Consider the following 17500-nt stretch of genomic DNA (forward strand, 5'->3'; position numbering starts at 1 on the left):
ACTTTCAGCAGTTCATAACCTTTCCTCTGATACCTTACAAGGCATGCTTTATATGTAAGATCATGATTATATGAAAATGAGGATTATGGGGGTTACAGGATGCTCCCCCAAGGTGTAGAATGTATCACACTGTCTTTTTGTTATGTGTATTTTAACTACTAAAAAATGCCACATTTTTCTAATCTACCAAGTGGTGTTGTAAAGAACTTTGGCAGAGTTTATATATTGTAAAATACAAATTGAAACAAACTGCCGCCCCCACCCAACAACTGAACAAACGAAAATGATCACCTAAGTCCCTTAATTTAAGATTATCAGATGTTGTTGAAGTGCTTGTACTGGAAGAAGATAAGGCTGGATAGAAAAGCTTGCCTATTTTCTATGTTAACCAATTTTTGTGCACCAGACTTTGGTTTTAGGTGCCTAGAGAAGGGCACTGGCTTGAAATAATTGTCTTGCCTCACTACTAAAGTAATTTGCCATACTGTTGAAATGATTGAGACAGAGTGGACAAAGTGTTAATTTTCAAAGCCGTACATAGTGTGTATATATATATAGAAAAGCTCCAGGATCACATCAGTGAAAGCTTCATGGCCTCAAGCTTTTGTCCTGTTTTTGAAAATCTATTGATTCTTTATATTCTCTTTATTTCAGTACTGCTCCTCTTCATTCTCTGTCTCCATAAAATGACAAAGGCCAAAACTGTATAGGTCAGGAATACAGGATGTCTTTTATCATTGCTTAAAATGGTTCACTTATCATAATTTGGCAGAGCCTCCTTTTTTTATTTCTGTATAATTTTAGAGGTTTTCCTCCTACACAGAAAATCTTGGTACCATGCAAATATCTTTCTGCTTATACCACTATCTAAGTACTTCGGCCCCAGTCCTGCAAATTTATATATAATGGTTAACATTAAGTTGAATAGTGCCATTGAACTCAAAAAGTTAAGCATGTGTGTAAGTCCTTACAGAATTGGAGGCTTAGACCTTTATACCTGGAATCTGATAGCCTGATAATGCAACATTTTTCAGTAATAATATGGAGAATGTCAACTGTAAATTAAGGGGTGTCAGGAAGTTTGGAATCAAATGTGGCTGGTTGGAATCCTGGCTCTGCCAGTAATTTGCTGTATGCCACTGAGCCACATCACTTTACCTCTTAGCCTCAGCTTTCAACATGTATGAAGTGAGGATGACAGTGATACCTCCCCTTCCTCCCTCACGTAGATGTTAACAGTACAAACATCGGTAAATCTTATCTGAATATGCATGGGCTATATATGTAGTAATCTGTGGGTTTTTGACCATCAAATTGTTTCATGGACGTTCTGAGGGGTAAAGAAAGATGGAAATAAAAAAATTACGCTTTGCAGCAGCCTGTTTACTTTGATTGCACATCTACATTTTGTGATCTGAGGATGTAATGACTCTCCTGCAGGATTCCTGCTTATGATATAGTTGTCTTTATACCTTTGGCTACGATACTTTCATTTAAACAATTGAACACCTATAACCTCAAAATGAACCTTGATAAAATAATATAGGGGTAATCTTTAACAGGGCCCTGTAACAGGTTCATAACAACACCAACCCCGCTTTTTCCTCTCCTCCTTTTCATTTAGGGCTTTGTAGATCAAAACCCACATTTTCAAACTCCACTCTGAAGGCAGCCAGTGCTGGATATGCAGCACAGAAGTCATGGTTTCTCACCAAAAAATCCTGCTTTATAAGTGGGCTGCTCTGTCTTGCCACTTTGATGTAAGGTGTATCCCCATATAAGAGTGCATTACAGTAATCCAGTCTTGAGGTGACAGAAACATGGTTTATGGTAGCAAAGTCTACATCTGAAAGAAATGGTTACAATCTCTAGGTAGACACAGATTAGAGAAGAAAGTATTCCTACACTGCTGCTATTTGATCATCTAAAAGCAACTAGGACCCCAGTCCTACCGTCTGCAAACATAAGTCACAAATGGAGGGTATGTATTCTCAATTAAAGGAGATGTTATCATTTCCATATCTTCCAGTTGCTTCTCCCAACTAATCAGTGTTACAATCTCAGTTTTTTCTGGATTAAGCTTCAGGCAGCTAGCTCTCCTTGATGCCCCACTTTCCCTCAGACATTGGGCCAGGAACTCAATAGCACTGGATGTTTATCAGCATACTGAAAATATCAGATTCCGTATCTCTTCAGTAACCCTTTAAGCAGCTCCCTGTGTGCACACTGCATGGGCAAGGGAGACAAGGTGAACTGCATACAGTTCCCTTAGGAGGAAGAAGCATCTGTCCTTTCCCACCTTCTGTGAATACTCATTGAGTAAAGAATGGAATTCCCCAAGAGTATCATCATCCACTCCTACTGTGATCTGCTTGTGCAACCATACTTCGGAACCAACTCCTGAGTGACTCAGACTAAGTGCATGTGTACACGAGCACTTATTACATGGAATATAAATCTACATTGCTTCAGTGTGCTATGCAGTAACTCTCCATATGGACTGTTCTGCTGCCATATAAAAAGTTCTCTACTGTGCATTGACCTGCTGCAGTTTCAAACAGCAGGGTGCAAAGCACATTTCAGAGGTGATTGAAATTTTTCCCTTGAAAAATCACCAAGTGCGTTGTTTATATAAGGCCGAAGCACTTCATTTAGACCTTTTGTTTCGATATACTGTAAATGAAACACTTTTGAACTTGTCAAAACAGCTTTGTGGGAAATTTCAAAATTTTGACTTTTTATTCTGATTTAGGATGAAAGAAAACTTCAAAATGTCAGAATTTCCCCTGGACTGGAAATCTTGAATTTCAACCAGCTCTAGTCAAGAGTAACCTCTCTCCTTTTAGGGCCCAGAACAAACTGTTTCAAGAAGCAATAGCTGATGGTATGGAGACATAACTTCTCTAAACCATGTCCTGATGTGACATTCAGCAAGTTTGTACCAGTAATTGAATTGCCTGTTGTTATTGTTTAGTAGGTTGTTGCCTCTTTCTCAGCATTCTGCAGTCACCATCACTTATCTGATACAGAGGTTAGTAGCATGCATAAAATGTTCCTGTTTCTCACCTCCTGTGTTTTATGCTACACCAGGCTGCCTTTAAAGAGGACTCCTTACAGGAACTGAAGATGAGGCACTATGTAGGGGGGTGGATATTAAAGATGTAGAATAACTTGAGAAAATAAATTACACCACTGTGAGCTGGAGGGCATTTCATACAAGAGCTTTAATGTTCTACAGAGTGCAGTATCTGTTCTACTTACAAAAAACATGCACCTTATCATTAGAAAAGAACTAATCTTCAGGAAGGCAGGTCAACATTGTACCTATCTATTGTTAACAAAAGTGCTCAGGGTGATTTGGGAAATTGTAGGTTGCTAAATCTTGCTTTAAATAACAGGGAAAAAATTAGAAAAGTCTAGCTAGCTAGTTATAAAGCATCAGTCTGAATATAGTGGGCAAACTAGCATTTAACCTCTAAGTATGAACTATGCCTCTTTTAACTGTGTTAGAACACTATTGAAAATTGAAACAGGTAAAGGAGAACTGGTGGGTGTAGTTTAATATAGAGTTTAAAATGGCCTTTGATGAAGTTCCTCATAGAAGGCCATTGAGCAAAATGAGTAATAGGTGGGTGGAAGATGAAGTCCTGCAAAGGATTTTTTTTAAAAAAAGGCTTGGGATAAGGTATACAGAGTAAGAATAGACTGTTTTCAGTGTGGAAGGAGATCCTGAGAAGGGCAGAAGGAATTTTGGAGGCATGGTGGTAGGAGAACATATGGTAAAGAGGCATGAGAACATGTTTTTATAAACTAAGATGATGAAGTTTGCCTATGAAAATATAAGAGAGTCAGTAATGAATGGGATGGAGGAGATCAGCCAGTTGCTCAGGTCTATGCTTTCCAATAGGTGAACATGTGAAGAAAGCTGCAAGCAAGCTTGCACAAGCATGAAAATGGATACAAGGGATCTTCAAAAGTATCTCTGGGTATGTCCACACAGCAGTGTAAGCTGAAGGTTAGTGGGACTTGAGTCAGCTGGCCTATGTCAGGGAACAATGGGCTTGATTGTCTACATTGCATTTTAACCCTAGGTCTAGGGCTCTGGTGTCCACATTGCAGTACACAGACCTGAGTCAAAGTAGTCCTATCCCAGAGTGCCTAGCAGCCACGCCCACACCCCCCATGGTGTCGACATTCTAGTCCTACGAATGTGTTGCACTGCAGGAAAACACTACTGCTGTTGATGGGACTCAGGTGCCCATAAGGAGCACATGAGTACATAAACTGCGTAATTATCTTCTTTGGTGGCTGTCGCAGTAGAATGACTGCAGTTTGAGAACTCTTTAAACTGAACTCCCACGTAATCTGAGAATTGGCTCTCCACGTTTAGGTTGAGTAACGTTGGCAGTGCTGCTCCTCTTCCGCTGGGAACTCTGGGATACATCTGGAGAACTTCCAGGACCTGAGTCTAGCCAGGGCCACATGCACACAGGAAAGCAATAGGGCTCAGGACCCTAGGTCCCAGCTTAACATGGGCTTGGATCCTACAGCCATGCATGGCCCCAGGACTCTAGGTCCAATCTCTAGATTAGCACAATTGGGGTGTGGATGCAAGGGTGGTTAGGCTTTAGTCTGGGCTCAAACCCGGGCTTGCATTGCTGTGTAGACATACCCAATGTGTAGCTAATCTATGGAACTCACTGCCTTGGTATATTATTGATGCAGTTGGCTTAGTCCTGCTCAAAAAAAATAAAAATAAAAAAATTGGACTCTAGTAACAACTATATGTACAGTACTAAGGATAAAGTAACACTTGTCATTTATCTTCATACTTCAAGGCATTAAACTGAATACCAGGTAGGGTCAGGGAGAAATTCTTCCTACTCTCTCTGTCGCTTGTTATTATACAGTTGGTTGCTAATTTATATAATGTACCTAAGTTATTAGCATTGGTTGTTAGAATTATCAAACATCTAATTCGTATAGTCTGCAGTTAATATTATATCTAGCAGAATCTTGCCTAGCCAAATCCATCTTATCCCAAGATACCATATTATTTGGAAATTAGATTATGCCCCCAAACTGCATCAGTTGCATTGAAAAGCATCTGTTCTTTTTAAAATTCATTTTATGGCCATTGTTGTCTTTTGTATAAATGGGGCTCTCCTGTATCTGAGTAATTAGTTGATGTGAAAGGTGTATATATGGTTTAAATTGGTTTATGATCTTCCTTTGTTTTACTCAAACTGATTGGGCAGTTTCAATTTTTTAATACCAGTTACATTAGCAGCTGCTGTACAAGTCTAAACATGATTACTTATGAATCATAAGTAGTACAGTTTTTTGTTAAACCTTTGGCAAAGCTTGTCTGGATAACATCTTTGTGGGATTTTCGGGAGTGCCTGTAGTTTCCCAAATGGCTGGGATGTACAGTATGCAGATTCATTCACCTGTAGCTTTCCAGTTAAGGAAACTCATCTTAATATCATAAGATAGGTGGCTGATATGCTAGGCCATGATTTACTTCAATTGCTAGCTCTAAAGCAAATATTGGTGTAACATGCTATTGATTATTTTTTGTGCAAAACACACTTTACCAACAATAATAACATAGACAATTTATTTGTTCCTTAATCATTAAAATATATGGAATTAATAATTAAAGTACAGTTCTTAGCTTTATTTGAAAAATGAGAAGTTCTTATACACAATTATAGAATTAGAAAATAGTTTGTCTGCAAAAGCACATTAAGTTCCAGAATTAGTGATACATATTTACTGAAATTGAAACCTTCACCAGCAGTGCTTTCCTCAAGTGAAATAAATTATTGGCATAGCTATCCTTTTAGGCTGGGATTTCCAAAGGAGCCTAGGAGTGTTAGGTGCCCAAATACTGTTGAACTTCAATGGAATTTGGAAACCTAACTCTTTGGAAAATCCCAGCCTTAGGACTTGTCTGCACACGGAGTTGTACTGGTTTAATTCAAGCTATAAATTTAAACTGATTCAGTTAAACTGGTGCAAACCCTGTGTGAGCATGAGCACTTTTATTTCAACTTGAGAAGCTTATTTTGGTTTAAATTTAAACCTGTTCTTAGCTGACTAAGTTGGTTCCTGGGCCTTTGCTATGTCCGTGTTCTTCTGCAGGACTAATTTTATGAAGAACAGATTTAATTTAAAGCAAAGTAAGCCTCTCAAGCTGGAATAAAAGTGCTTATGCAGGGATTTGCACTATTTTAACTGAATTGGTTTAATTAAACTGGTGCAAGCTTGTGCATACCCAAGATCTAAAATTTAGCAGTGTTTCTTCAGTACAACCATTGCGGTGTATTCACATTCAAAACACAGTTTTTAAACTAAGGTCTAAATAACAAATTTAAATTTAAGCTGAATTTAAACTACTGCAGAATTAAAGAAAAATTATTTGCTAGGGAAAAAAATTAGATTCATTAAACAAAATTAAGTTAAATATGATATGAGAGCGCATGATGAACAGTACATTGTTTCTAAAGTTTATAAGTCTTGTAATAAAAGCAGATGTAAAAGGTATTTTACCATATTGCAATTCCCAAAAACATTAAACATCCGTCTCATGTACTTCGATTGGCTTAAGTTATGAATGCAAAAGGTTACTCATGAAAATCTGAGTTTACACATAGGAAATTTCAAGTACTTAAAAATATTAGTACAAAATTATAAACACATTCTATTTACATGGTAGTTTGTACATAGCTTCTTATGGCCCAAACAAAAAAGTCAGCCGAAAAAATAAGTCAGTACAGAGAAACTGTGTAATCTAGCAGATAAGTTTAACAGTTGCTCCATGATGTAAAAGGATATACATTAGCAAGTGAAATAATATTATGATACTCGTGTTCTCTTTCTTAGAGTAAACACTCTGCTGCAGTCGTTGGGTCTTACTCTTTTAGACCCTTGCTGTGATTTTGCTGAATCTTTTTGATTTGTCCTTTTTTGTCCTTTTGTTTTGTGATTGCGGTGATTATCCTGAGTATCTGAAGAACTGAGGATGGGCTCTGTACATGGAATACTACAGTCTTGAGAACTTTGCTCTTCCTTGTCCATTCTTACTTTACTAGGACTATATGCAGCTAGCTGACAAAGAGCAACCGCTGCTGTTTGTTTTTGTTCATCAGAATTGTCAATTACTCTTAAATCTTGGACTTCAGTACTCTGTGCTGTGAAAGAAGGCTTGTCACAGGCACTGTTAGGATTCATTGTGTTGTATACATCTTCAGAATTTTCATTTTCATTGTTTGGAGTGGTTGCAGTCCCAGCATCATATGATGAACGCTGAAATGAAGTTTTCAGGCTGATGATGTTATAGGAATCTTTCACTGAGAGATTCAGAGGCATGTCTTGCAATTCAGTTAAAGTCTGAATTTCCATTTTGGAAGCATTTTTGTACAGGTGTTCATGAACAACTCCTGTGTGTGTGTCAGGCTTCTTTGAAAGATTAAGTGGAGTTATCCCTGTGTCGTCCTCTGTGTTGGATAGAGAGGCCTCATTCTTTGCTTGACTTTCAGTCTGAATATGTGTATCTTCCCCAGTGATGTGAACACTGAAAGAAATGGAAACAAAAAACATAATTCATTAAGTTTTTTTATTTTCTAATGGGGAGGGGGAAGGAGAATTGTTTGACCAGAACTCTAACTACATTGGGCAGCCTTTAAACGTGAAAATCACTGTGGCTAATATCAGATTTTGTAGTGTTCGGGATATTTCTTTAGAGTAGGTAGAGGGAAATGTGGATACTAATGGAACAATTGAGTTAAGTTATATATTTATGGAAAGCTGGCAAGCTCTATTAAGTGACCACTGTACTTACAGGTTTTATGGGAACTGGTATTATACTTTGCATAGATATACATATAGTTTTTAAAAATTTTTTTAAACATCTCAACATTGTTGATAGTATTTCATATACTAGACATTTAAAATATGAATAGAGTTGTCTTTGTTTCCCCTAATAAATCTTGAAAAAGCAATTTGTCGAGGGTTTGTTTTTTTATTACCTGGTAGATGAATCTCTATATTGTTGTTTCTGCACATTCTGAAGTAGAGTTGATTGATCTGTGCTTTTCCTTGCAAGTCTGAAGGCTGAGAAATTTTCTTCCTGTTGGTCATACTTCCCAGTTACAGTGGAAGGTGATTTGCTAGAGAGGTCAAACAGGCCTTCACAGACATGGCTTGTCTGAGTGAAGTTAGTTGGGCTGGGTCTACCAGGTGAGCCTGTTGCTGCACTCCCTGCACGGGGGCTCATTTTGGCATTCTCTCTTTCATTTGGGTCTTCTTTTGAATGGTTTTTGGCATGCAGCAGTGGAATTTCTTTTTCATAATCAGTCTGCTTTTTATGGGCGCTTAATGAGTATTGTTGAGATGGACTTGAAGAAGTTGGATACAATAAGGTAGTTTCCTCCATTAGATGAGAACTTGGATCTCTGCTAATACCAGCTACATGTGGAAATCTATAAAATGGAGGATCTGTTGGTCTGCAAAATCCATATGGCACTGGGGGACTGGAATGATATTGTGGAAGTAATCGGTAGTGCTCATATGATGATGGATTTATTGGCTTTGGGAGTGGCCCAGGGTGGGGAAGAAAATGTCTTTGATCTTGGGTCCCATAGACAGACAGCACAGAGTTTTCACACTCTGGTGAGTTACTTGGAAGCAAGTAAGGTGCATAGATTGCCAGTCCATGCTCATAAAAAGGGGGTGAATACTCTGGAATCATTGGATGCATGTAAGGTGGAATGGGACCAAAACCTTTTGTGGGAGGAATTTTATGTGGAAACTCTGGTGGGATAAAAGTAGAACCTGTTTTCCATGGATGGTTTGGAGTATGAAATGCAGACTTTGCATGAAAAGGCAAGCTTTTGTTCGAATTAGACAGGGATATCATTTCAGCAACCTCATTAGTTTCTGGGCCTTTACTATGTCTGTGTTCTCCTACAGGAACAAAAGCTGAGGGCCTTACAATGCCATCCAAACCAGGCTGCATGTTGATTACACTTTCTGCTGTAGTACTGGCAGGAGTTAATTCCTTTTGTATTACAGACTTTTGTTCTTGAGCTGATTTATTTGTTGTCTGATTTTGTAATTCTACATTTTCCTTGGCATCATCTTTTGCAAAAGCATATTGAGACTTAGAATCAAGATTTGATAGACCGTTTGTGATAGATTTAGAAGAAGTTGGTTTAGCTGTAGGTTCTATCTGATTGAGCTGTTTGGGCTCCAAGGAACTGGACTTTGGGCACTTGATAACTCGATCCTGCTCTGATACTAAAGTAATTGAGTTTTTGCAGAGACCATACTTCATATGGTTAAAAAGGTGGGATTTCTCATTGCAGGTAAAGGGGCACTGAAAACACTTATATTTAAATGGTTTTCCTGGAGGCCTTGGGATATAATGAGGTTTCTTTGGTTTACGCTCTTTGAGGAGACTCATTTTTCTGCTTTAAAGCTTATATTTAATGTTCCTTTATAAAACAATTTTTTTTGCAGATCTCTTCAGTTTCAAACTGTTGATGTTTTCAGTTTTTCAGGTTTCAAGAATCTGTTCTCCACATTAGAAAGGAAAATTTGATTTGAAGCCAGCTCTTCTGTTGCAAGATGTTAGGGAAAAAGCAACTCTCCAGTAATTTATAGTACAGGAACTGTAACAGAAAAATTTAAGTCAAATATGCTGGCACACAATAATTAAATAAAAAAAGAATGCATTCTTTTGACCACATCTGTCTGAAGATTTTTTCCTTGTTGAAATGTGTCAAGCACATGTATTACCCATATGTAATATCAGGTGGGCGCATAGAAAGCTGAAGTGAATGTTTTCAGACTTGGATGCCCAAAGTTAGGCATCCATGTGCATATTTAGGCACCTAAAGAAGTGACTTTTTTTGAGAGAGAGAGACACTCCGAAAAAAGCTCTTCTGAAAGCTGAGGGAACATTCATTCAGAAGGTAAATAGGACAAAAAAAAGAGTATAGATAGGTGGAGCTGTAGGGAGGGATGGAAGAAGGCAAGGGGTAGATTCTGGCAGCAGCAGGTGGTATGGCGCAAGCCTGCCAGGCCAGCTGGAATCCCTCCTCCTCTTTTCCCTGGCTGAGATGTTAGGGTGGAGAGTGGGATTGGCTCCACTCTTGAGAGCTGACCCAGTCTTTCCAGAGACCAAACAGCACTCCCTCCTGCCTGGCATAGCATCTTTTGGCAGTCTAAGAAATGTCTGAATGGATATGTTAGGACTGGCTAGTGCAGGGGTGGGCAAACTTTTTGGCCTGAGGGCCACATATGGGTATGGAAATTGTATGGTGGGCCATGGAATGCTCATGAAATTGGGGGCTGGGGTGCAGGATTGGGTGAGGGCTCTGGGGTGGGGGGAGCTGGGGATGAGGAGTTGGGGGTGCAGGAGGGTGCTCCAGGCTGGAACCAAGGGGTCTGGAGGGCAGGAGGGGGACCAGGGCTGGGGCATGGAAGGGGGGCAGGGGCGCAGGCTCCAGGCGGTGCTTACCTCAAGCAGCTCCCGGAAGTAGCTGCATGTCCGCCCTCTGGCTACTATGCAGAGGCGTGGCCGGGCGGCTCTGTGCCCTGTCCCATCTGCTGGCATTGTCCTTGCAGCTCCCATTGGCCTTGGTTCCCGGCCAATGGGAGCTGCAGGGGCAGTATGCGGAGCCCCTTAGCTGCCCCTATGTGTAGGAGCCAGCGTGGGGGTCATGCTGCTGCTTCCAGGAGCCATGCAGAGCCATAGCACACGTGGAGTGGGGCAAGCCCCGGACCCCACTCCCCGGCGAGAGCTTGAGGGCTGGATTAAAATGTCTGAAGGGCCAGATGCAGCCCCTGGGCCGTAGTTTGCCCACCCCTGGGCTAGTGTCTCGGGGATAAAAGCAACTCCCATTTTGGGTCCTACTTAAAAGCAACTCCCATTTTGGGTCCTACTTAAAAGCAACTCCCATTTTGGGTCCTACTTAAAAGCAACTCCCATTTTGGGTCCTACTTAAAAGCAACTCCCATTTTGGGTCCTACTTAAAAGCAACTCCCATTTTGGGTCCTACTTAAAAGCAACTCCCATTTTGGGTCCTACTTAAAAGCAACTCCCATTTTGGGTCCTACTTAAAAGCAACTCCCATTTTGGGTCCTACTTAAAAGCAACTCCCATTTTGGGTCCTACTTAAAAGCAACTCCCATTTTGGGTCCTACTTAAAAGCAACTCCCATTTTGGGTCCTACTTAATTCAATTAAAAGACATGGGCATTAGAATAGGCATTAGAATCTCAAGCTAATAGATTCTAATGTCTTTTCTAATGCCTATGTCTTTTAATTGAATTAAGTAAGACCCAAAATGGGAGTTGGTTTTATCCCCAAGACACTAGCCCAGGGGTGTGCAAACTACGCCCCAGGGGCTGCATCTGGCCCTTCAGACATTTTAATCCAGCCCTCAAGCTCTCGCTGGGGAGTGGGATCTGGGGCTTGCCCCGCTCCAGTCAGGGAGCGGGGTTGGGGGCTTGCCCCACTGCACGCGTGCTATGCACGGCTCCTGGAAGCAGCAGCATATCCCCCATGCTGGCTCCTACCTCCAAGGTTCCCTACACAGATGAAGAATGTTAAATGTTAGTCATCTGTGTAGTGGACCTTGGAGGTAAGGGGGTGGATTGAGTGTGTGTGTGTAGAATATGTAATATTCAGGTAGAAACGTGTCAGACAGCCATTGATTTATAGGGGTATGATCCACTTGCTTTCTTTCAGAAAACTAAAGAAGTGGATACTTTATATAGCCTGATGATTTTCGGGTAGATAAGTCAGGAGGGCTTGTATCAGCTTGTTCCAGTATGTTCACTGATTCTGAAGGCGTGAGAACCTCTCAGAGTCAAGTTCTCATGATTTTTTAGGATGTGTTATGGCAGAGATCTAAAAACTGATGATTTCATCATGAACTATAAGCATCATTATCAAAATGATGACTGTTGCAAAACCACGTACTGTATCTATTGTGTTACCCGAAACTTCAGGAATACTAATTGTGAGTGACTAGTGTAGTTTGATATTTTTCTAAAAGCTTTACTTACATAAAAGTTTGAATTAGAAGTATTAAAATATTAAATTTAGGAAAATAACTACTGGTAACTACATGCTGTTGAGATTTTATTTAATGTATCAAGATGTCTTGCATTTCTCAAATCAGTCACTTTATTAATAGAAAATTATGTGCAAGACATTAATATTGAAACCTGAAGGCAAAGCTAGAAAATTGCTGCTTATTTGAACAGGTATAGTAATTTGAGAAAAATGTTCTTGTATTCAATATATTTTGTGTTTCTGCTATCATAGACATTTAAGTATTTACTGTTTTTAGTAGAATTGTAAACTTAAAGGCAGCTTGAATAAATTCCGCAGCACTTTATGGGAAAAAAATAGCTACGTTTAGATTTGCCTATAAGAATGGTTTTGATTCTTACAAACATTTCATTAAGTATGTATTTTAAATATATAGATTTACAACAAGTTAAATAACTAGAAACAAATAACTGCATGGTAATATTTAATGTATTTCTCTACATCAGGAAAAAAATTTAAAGCTCTTTGTTTTTTTGTCAGACCTAGATCCTAGTTATCTCAGCATGATGTTAGTAAAATACATGCCAGCATGTTAAAATTTTGTCAGTATCAGTCACTTGTTAGAATTATGATTCAGTACACAGAAAATAAATTGCCAGACAAATGAAATTTAGCTAGAATCTCTCTGAAATATGTAAGCATTGCTCTTGCTAAAATAAGAAATGGAAAAAAAAGTTGGGTGATTTGCCATTGTTTTGACTGAAATAAAGTTTGCTGCATTTTTGACTAATGTATAACTAAAGTGGAGAGCTTATAATAACTTGGTCAACTCAGTTTGGACATGTTAGTCTTTGTGCTTTCTTGAAAGTACCAGAAATAATTATGCTTGAAGATAGTGTTGTCAAAACAAACTACTCTGGGCATGCATACTTGAGCAGTTTACATCAACAGTTTGAGTTTGTATTTGAATTTCAGATGACAATATTTATTATAAAGAGAATGTTAATTAGCTTTTCGTGTTTAATAATTAGTTTCTCCTGGATTAATAATGTAAATTCTCATACTTTCCTCCTTGTGTATGGTGTTTTTTCCTGTTGTTGAACAGGAATAATTTGAATAATATTTTAACTATCCTTTCTTAACCATGTAAATGGATTGCTGCACCTTACCAACTCCTACAATATGAATTTTTAGTTTTGAAATGTCTTTGCAATGTGTGTATAAAAGGGCGAGAACTATAAAAGCTTTACATGTGTATATATATATTTTTAAAGTTTATTTTACCCTAGCGTGATTCTTACCTACCCAGCATGATGCCAGTAGTGCTTATAGAGGAAGTTGCCCTGACACCTCAGACAACGAATAAGTACACTGAGGGTTATTTTGAGGTTTTCACCTCTCTTAATTTTAGGCCAGTGTCTGCCTGTTGTATCTATTCTCTCCTCCTTATTTTCTGTGCTTCCCTGAGGAGCACTAGCTAAAACTCTTCTGGTTGAAAATTCCAAGAATAAAATACTTCTGGTTCCAACAAAGACTGAGAAATCCAGTTCCATTCTCTAAGTAAAACCCAACAATATTTGCAGGGGAATATATTTCATAATTTAAAATAATTATTCACAAAATAATACAGCTAGGAAAAATATTAGATCGTCCAAAATAGCTGTACATGTTTAAAGTTGCTGTATGCACAGTACATAAAAAAAAATGACCTCATAGATGTACTATATGTAATTTGTGTGCTGAGGAAATTAAAAGTTAAACTGTTAATATTAGAATAGCATTGTCAATGTTGTCATGAGGAAAAAAATTAGTTTTTTCTTAGAATCTGAATAACACAAATATAATATCTAAAATTTATCATGATCTTCAGTAACAGTCATAATTTTAAAGTAACACTCTATTTCATTATTATTGTGGCTATCTGATTTTTAAAATTCACATTGGATAATTATGTAATTATTATAACAAAGTTCCTATCCCTAGTTTCCAACCTCGCTCGTATTTTTAATGGAAAATACATTCGGTTACTATTTGGTGAAACTATAACAGAAGGGTTCATTGGCCTTTTATGAATTGCTTGTCTATGGTAGGTCTTTTAACGTAGACTGGGGTAGTCAATTATTTTTTGTCATGGTCCAAATTTCTTGGTCAGGGTCCAGACTCCAGAGAAACATTTTTCATACCGCAATAACTAAGTAAATAAAAAGGTTTTGAGGTCTGTTCAAAAGTGTCTGGCGGTTCCGATTTGGCCCATGGTCTGCCTGTTGAATATCCCTGTACTAGACTGTCCTTTTGCATAACAGCCCCTCACTCCTACTCCTCAGCCTAGATGTGTCTCATTTTGGTTGGCCACAAGTTTTTTGTCCTGGTTTTTAAAGAGACAAAACTGTTACCAGCCTCTTATTTTCATACTATGCTAGCAAATCCTACAAGAAAGAATATTGCGATTTTGTCACTATACATATAAATAGCTGGTATGGAGATTCTAAGTGGTAAAAGTTATTTAAAAAAGTCTAATCTACCAAAGGGGTAGTTCCAGAATTCCTTTATTGCAAACAGTGGTGGTAATTATAATCTTTCTTTGTAGGACATTGCTATGACAGGTTGCGTTACAGTTTGTCATACACATTAATATATGTGCTCAATTGTTGTTGCAGTATTCCTTTTGCTGATGTTACTGACCAGGAGTACTCATTGGGGTGGAACATTTTGAAGGGCATGCTATAATTAAAATATTGTGATGTGGCATTATTGCATAACTCAAGGACATGCCATTGTCACCTAACTTGTGTGTTGCAAGAACAAGATTTGTGAGTTTTATTCCAGTTGAGATTTTCCAGTGATTAACTGCCACTCCCTCCTACACTTTCAGTTCTTTTTCAACAGGAAAATAAATGTTAGCACAACTATTAGTTGATGGGGAGGAAACATAGGGAAGAGGGGTCGTTTCGTGGGTAAATAGGATGGGACATAGGAGGTTGGGGAGAGAAGAGTTTAAGGCTGCATGAATAGCTCAGCTAGGAAGCACAAGATAGTACCCCAAATCTGTGGTGTAAATACAAGGTTAATAGCGTCAAGCCTCAGTTAATCAAACACAAAGTAAATTGAGTGCAGTCATTTTTTAAAATCAGTGATGCACATTTAAATAATTTAAAACTGAAGTTCTTACATTGTATGTGCTTAATCATGATTCATTTTAATTAACCAAAGAGACAGATGATTGTGACTAATAAAACAGCTGTATTTTCTCATACTGTGTAGAATATACCTCCTAGAAGCTTAAAAAAAGTTGAAACAAGTGCTCAAGATCTTATTTTGCACAAATTTATAGATTGGTCAAAATATTAATATTTTATAGTTAGAGAATAATCAAAAGAATATCTGGTAACTAAAATATTTTTGTTGTCATAATTATACCACAGTTTAAATTGTTGTTAACGTGCTCGGTAAACAGGTGCTTAAAATATTTTTTTTGGAAAAATGTTGTAATTAATGTAAAAAGTCAATGGGAGCTAAAGTGAAAAAAAATCCTTTCTCACAAAATAAAAGAACTATTTCACTTAAGTCATGTTAAAGTTTTATCAGAAGCTTCTATGCAATAAGTGCACCTGCTAGAAGAGGAGTTATTTTGCTTACAGAGGCAGTGAAATATAAATGCTAAAAGAATAAGGGAATACATTTTGATCCTTTCGTATTGGGTGTCAGTCTGATTACCATTACTCTTTAATTGATTTTACGTTTAAAAAAGTACTCACCAGATACGTAGATGGCTGAAGTGTTCAAGGTGATCACTGTTGCTAAGCTGTAGCTGTCAGTGCGGGGAGAGAAGTACCTGTTCTGTGCTTGATGGCTAAGTGAAACTGAAGGAGGCTGTTTCAGTGGGAGGGATTTAAAAAGTGTAGGAGTTGAGCCCTCAGGGTGTAGAGATGCACCTGATATTACTCCAGCCTGAAGCTACGATTCATGTATTTGTATCCACTGCTTTCGTTCAGCATTAGCTCAGCGTCTGAGCTATCAAACAAAACTCTTGTCACTTTTGTGCCCTCCAACAAGCACATTTCTCTGTTCCCACAGTCATGTTTGTGCCACTGCATAATGATCTACTGTAAGTGAGGTGAAACATGGTGTAGATATGTGCTTAGCTTATGATCTTTTAAATCCGTTTAGGTGGGACACAGATCATAATGATTAAGTGTTGGTAAACTGTAGAAAAAATTGCATGTAAAACACAGCAAGCTGCAACAAACAATATTTGGTTTTAGTTCTATAGAAACCATAGTTTTGTATGAATGCCTTTGTATGTTTGGCTTTTTAACACATTTGCTTATTATCTTTTTTTCTTTCCTTTTATTGAAATTGGTTTATCCTTCATGAGTCTCTTCTCTGGTGAAGGCGGGACTCAGCTAACCCCAAGCTTGCTTGCCGCAGGAACCTGCCAAAGCTTGCTTATAATTGACAGCCAAATGCACAGATACTGTAAATGGAAAGGAGACTCCTCAGTAGGAAATTGATTATCACATCCACGCATTCACTCCTTTTGCAGTTTAACTTTATGGCTGTTGAGCAAACCAAATTATAACCTTTGGCTAGCATTGATACTTGCTTTTAGTTAGATTTATAAATATGACAAATTTATTACTGCGTTCACCAGAACTAAATTAGATATCTAAAAGTTATCTTTGCAAAGCTATTAAATGAGAGAACATAGCTCATGTATTCTATCCCTTTAAAAACCTTTATGATGCTTCATACTTTCTCTGAAATAAATTCCTCAGTTTTTGAAAGTCAAAACTGGATGTAGGCAGAGTCAAAGTTCATGTAAAAGAGGGCTATGAAACTGCTCTCCACATTTAGTTTAACAAATTCCTTCATTTATTTCCCCTGTGAATTCATAGTGAATTCAGGCAGTCAGCTTCAGACTGGGCACAAATTATTTTGTCTGATTTTTTTTTTTTTTTTTTTTCCCCAGCGTGAGAATCAGTTGTGGAATTTCGAAAGAGTTTCTGTTGATGTGAAAGGGAAGGGTGGGTTTTTCTCGCTGGGTGTGTTACTTCAAGAAAGGAAAAACCAGAGGGAATGTTTCTGAATGAACATGAGTTTGGTAATTTGCTATTGAGAGAGCTTTTTTGACAAGAGTGTTGTGTCAGACCTCTCCAACAGGAATATGGAGACCAATAGAGAATTAGTTATGTAAATGCTGTTTCCTAATGTGTAGACCATGTTCACTGCTGGTATAAACAGGCATGATTCTGGGAGTTCTCTGTGTACACCAACAGTGATTTTTGCCTTCCATAGTTGTTTAAGATCTGTGTGCTGAATCCTGTTATCCGTCTGCACTAATATCTCCTGTGGACTAAAATTGGAATTCTGCATGTGCAACTTAATTTCATATTAGGCAGTAAGGTGTTTTGGTTCAGGTATGGTCTGTCTT

General features: G+C 38.2%; 2 protein-coding genes across 9 annotated transcripts in view; one reads left to right on the top strand and one right to left on the bottom strand.

The window, feature by feature from the left end:
• The window catches only part of TBCD (tubulin folding cofactor D), a 261333-nt gene that overhangs the window by 66127 nt on the left and 177706 nt on the right, over positions 1-17500 (top strand). The gene's annotated exons all lie outside the window — the stretch shown is intronic.
• Positions 6862-9469, bottom strand: ZNF750 (zinc finger protein 750). The gene is made up of 2 exons (XM_073310530.1): positions 8034-9469; positions 6862-7579 (listed from the first exon to the last, which is right to left on the bottom strand). The coding sequence occupies exons 1-2, from the start codon at positions 9467-9469 to the stop codon at positions 6862-6864; spliced, it is 2154 nt and encodes a 717-aa protein (XP_073166631.1).

Source organism: Lepidochelys kempii, chromosome 14 (genome assembly GCF_965140265.1).
Source record: "Lepidochelys kempii isolate rLepKem1 chromosome 14, rLepKem1.hap2, whole genome shotgun sequence".
NCBI classification, from domain to species: Eukaryota; Metazoa; Chordata; order Testudines; family Cheloniidae; genus Lepidochelys; species Lepidochelys kempii.

Excerpts from the sequence above, each read along its gene's own strand:
- ZNF750 (XM_073310530.1), bottom strand. The coding sequence starts at position 9,469 with ATGAGTCTCCTCAAAGAGCGTAAACCAAAGAAACCTCATTATATCCCA. Across the intron at positions 7,580-8,033 it reads TATAGAGATTCATCTACCAG|TGTTCACATCACTGGGGAAG; the intron begins GTAATAAAAAAA and ends CATTTCTTTCAG.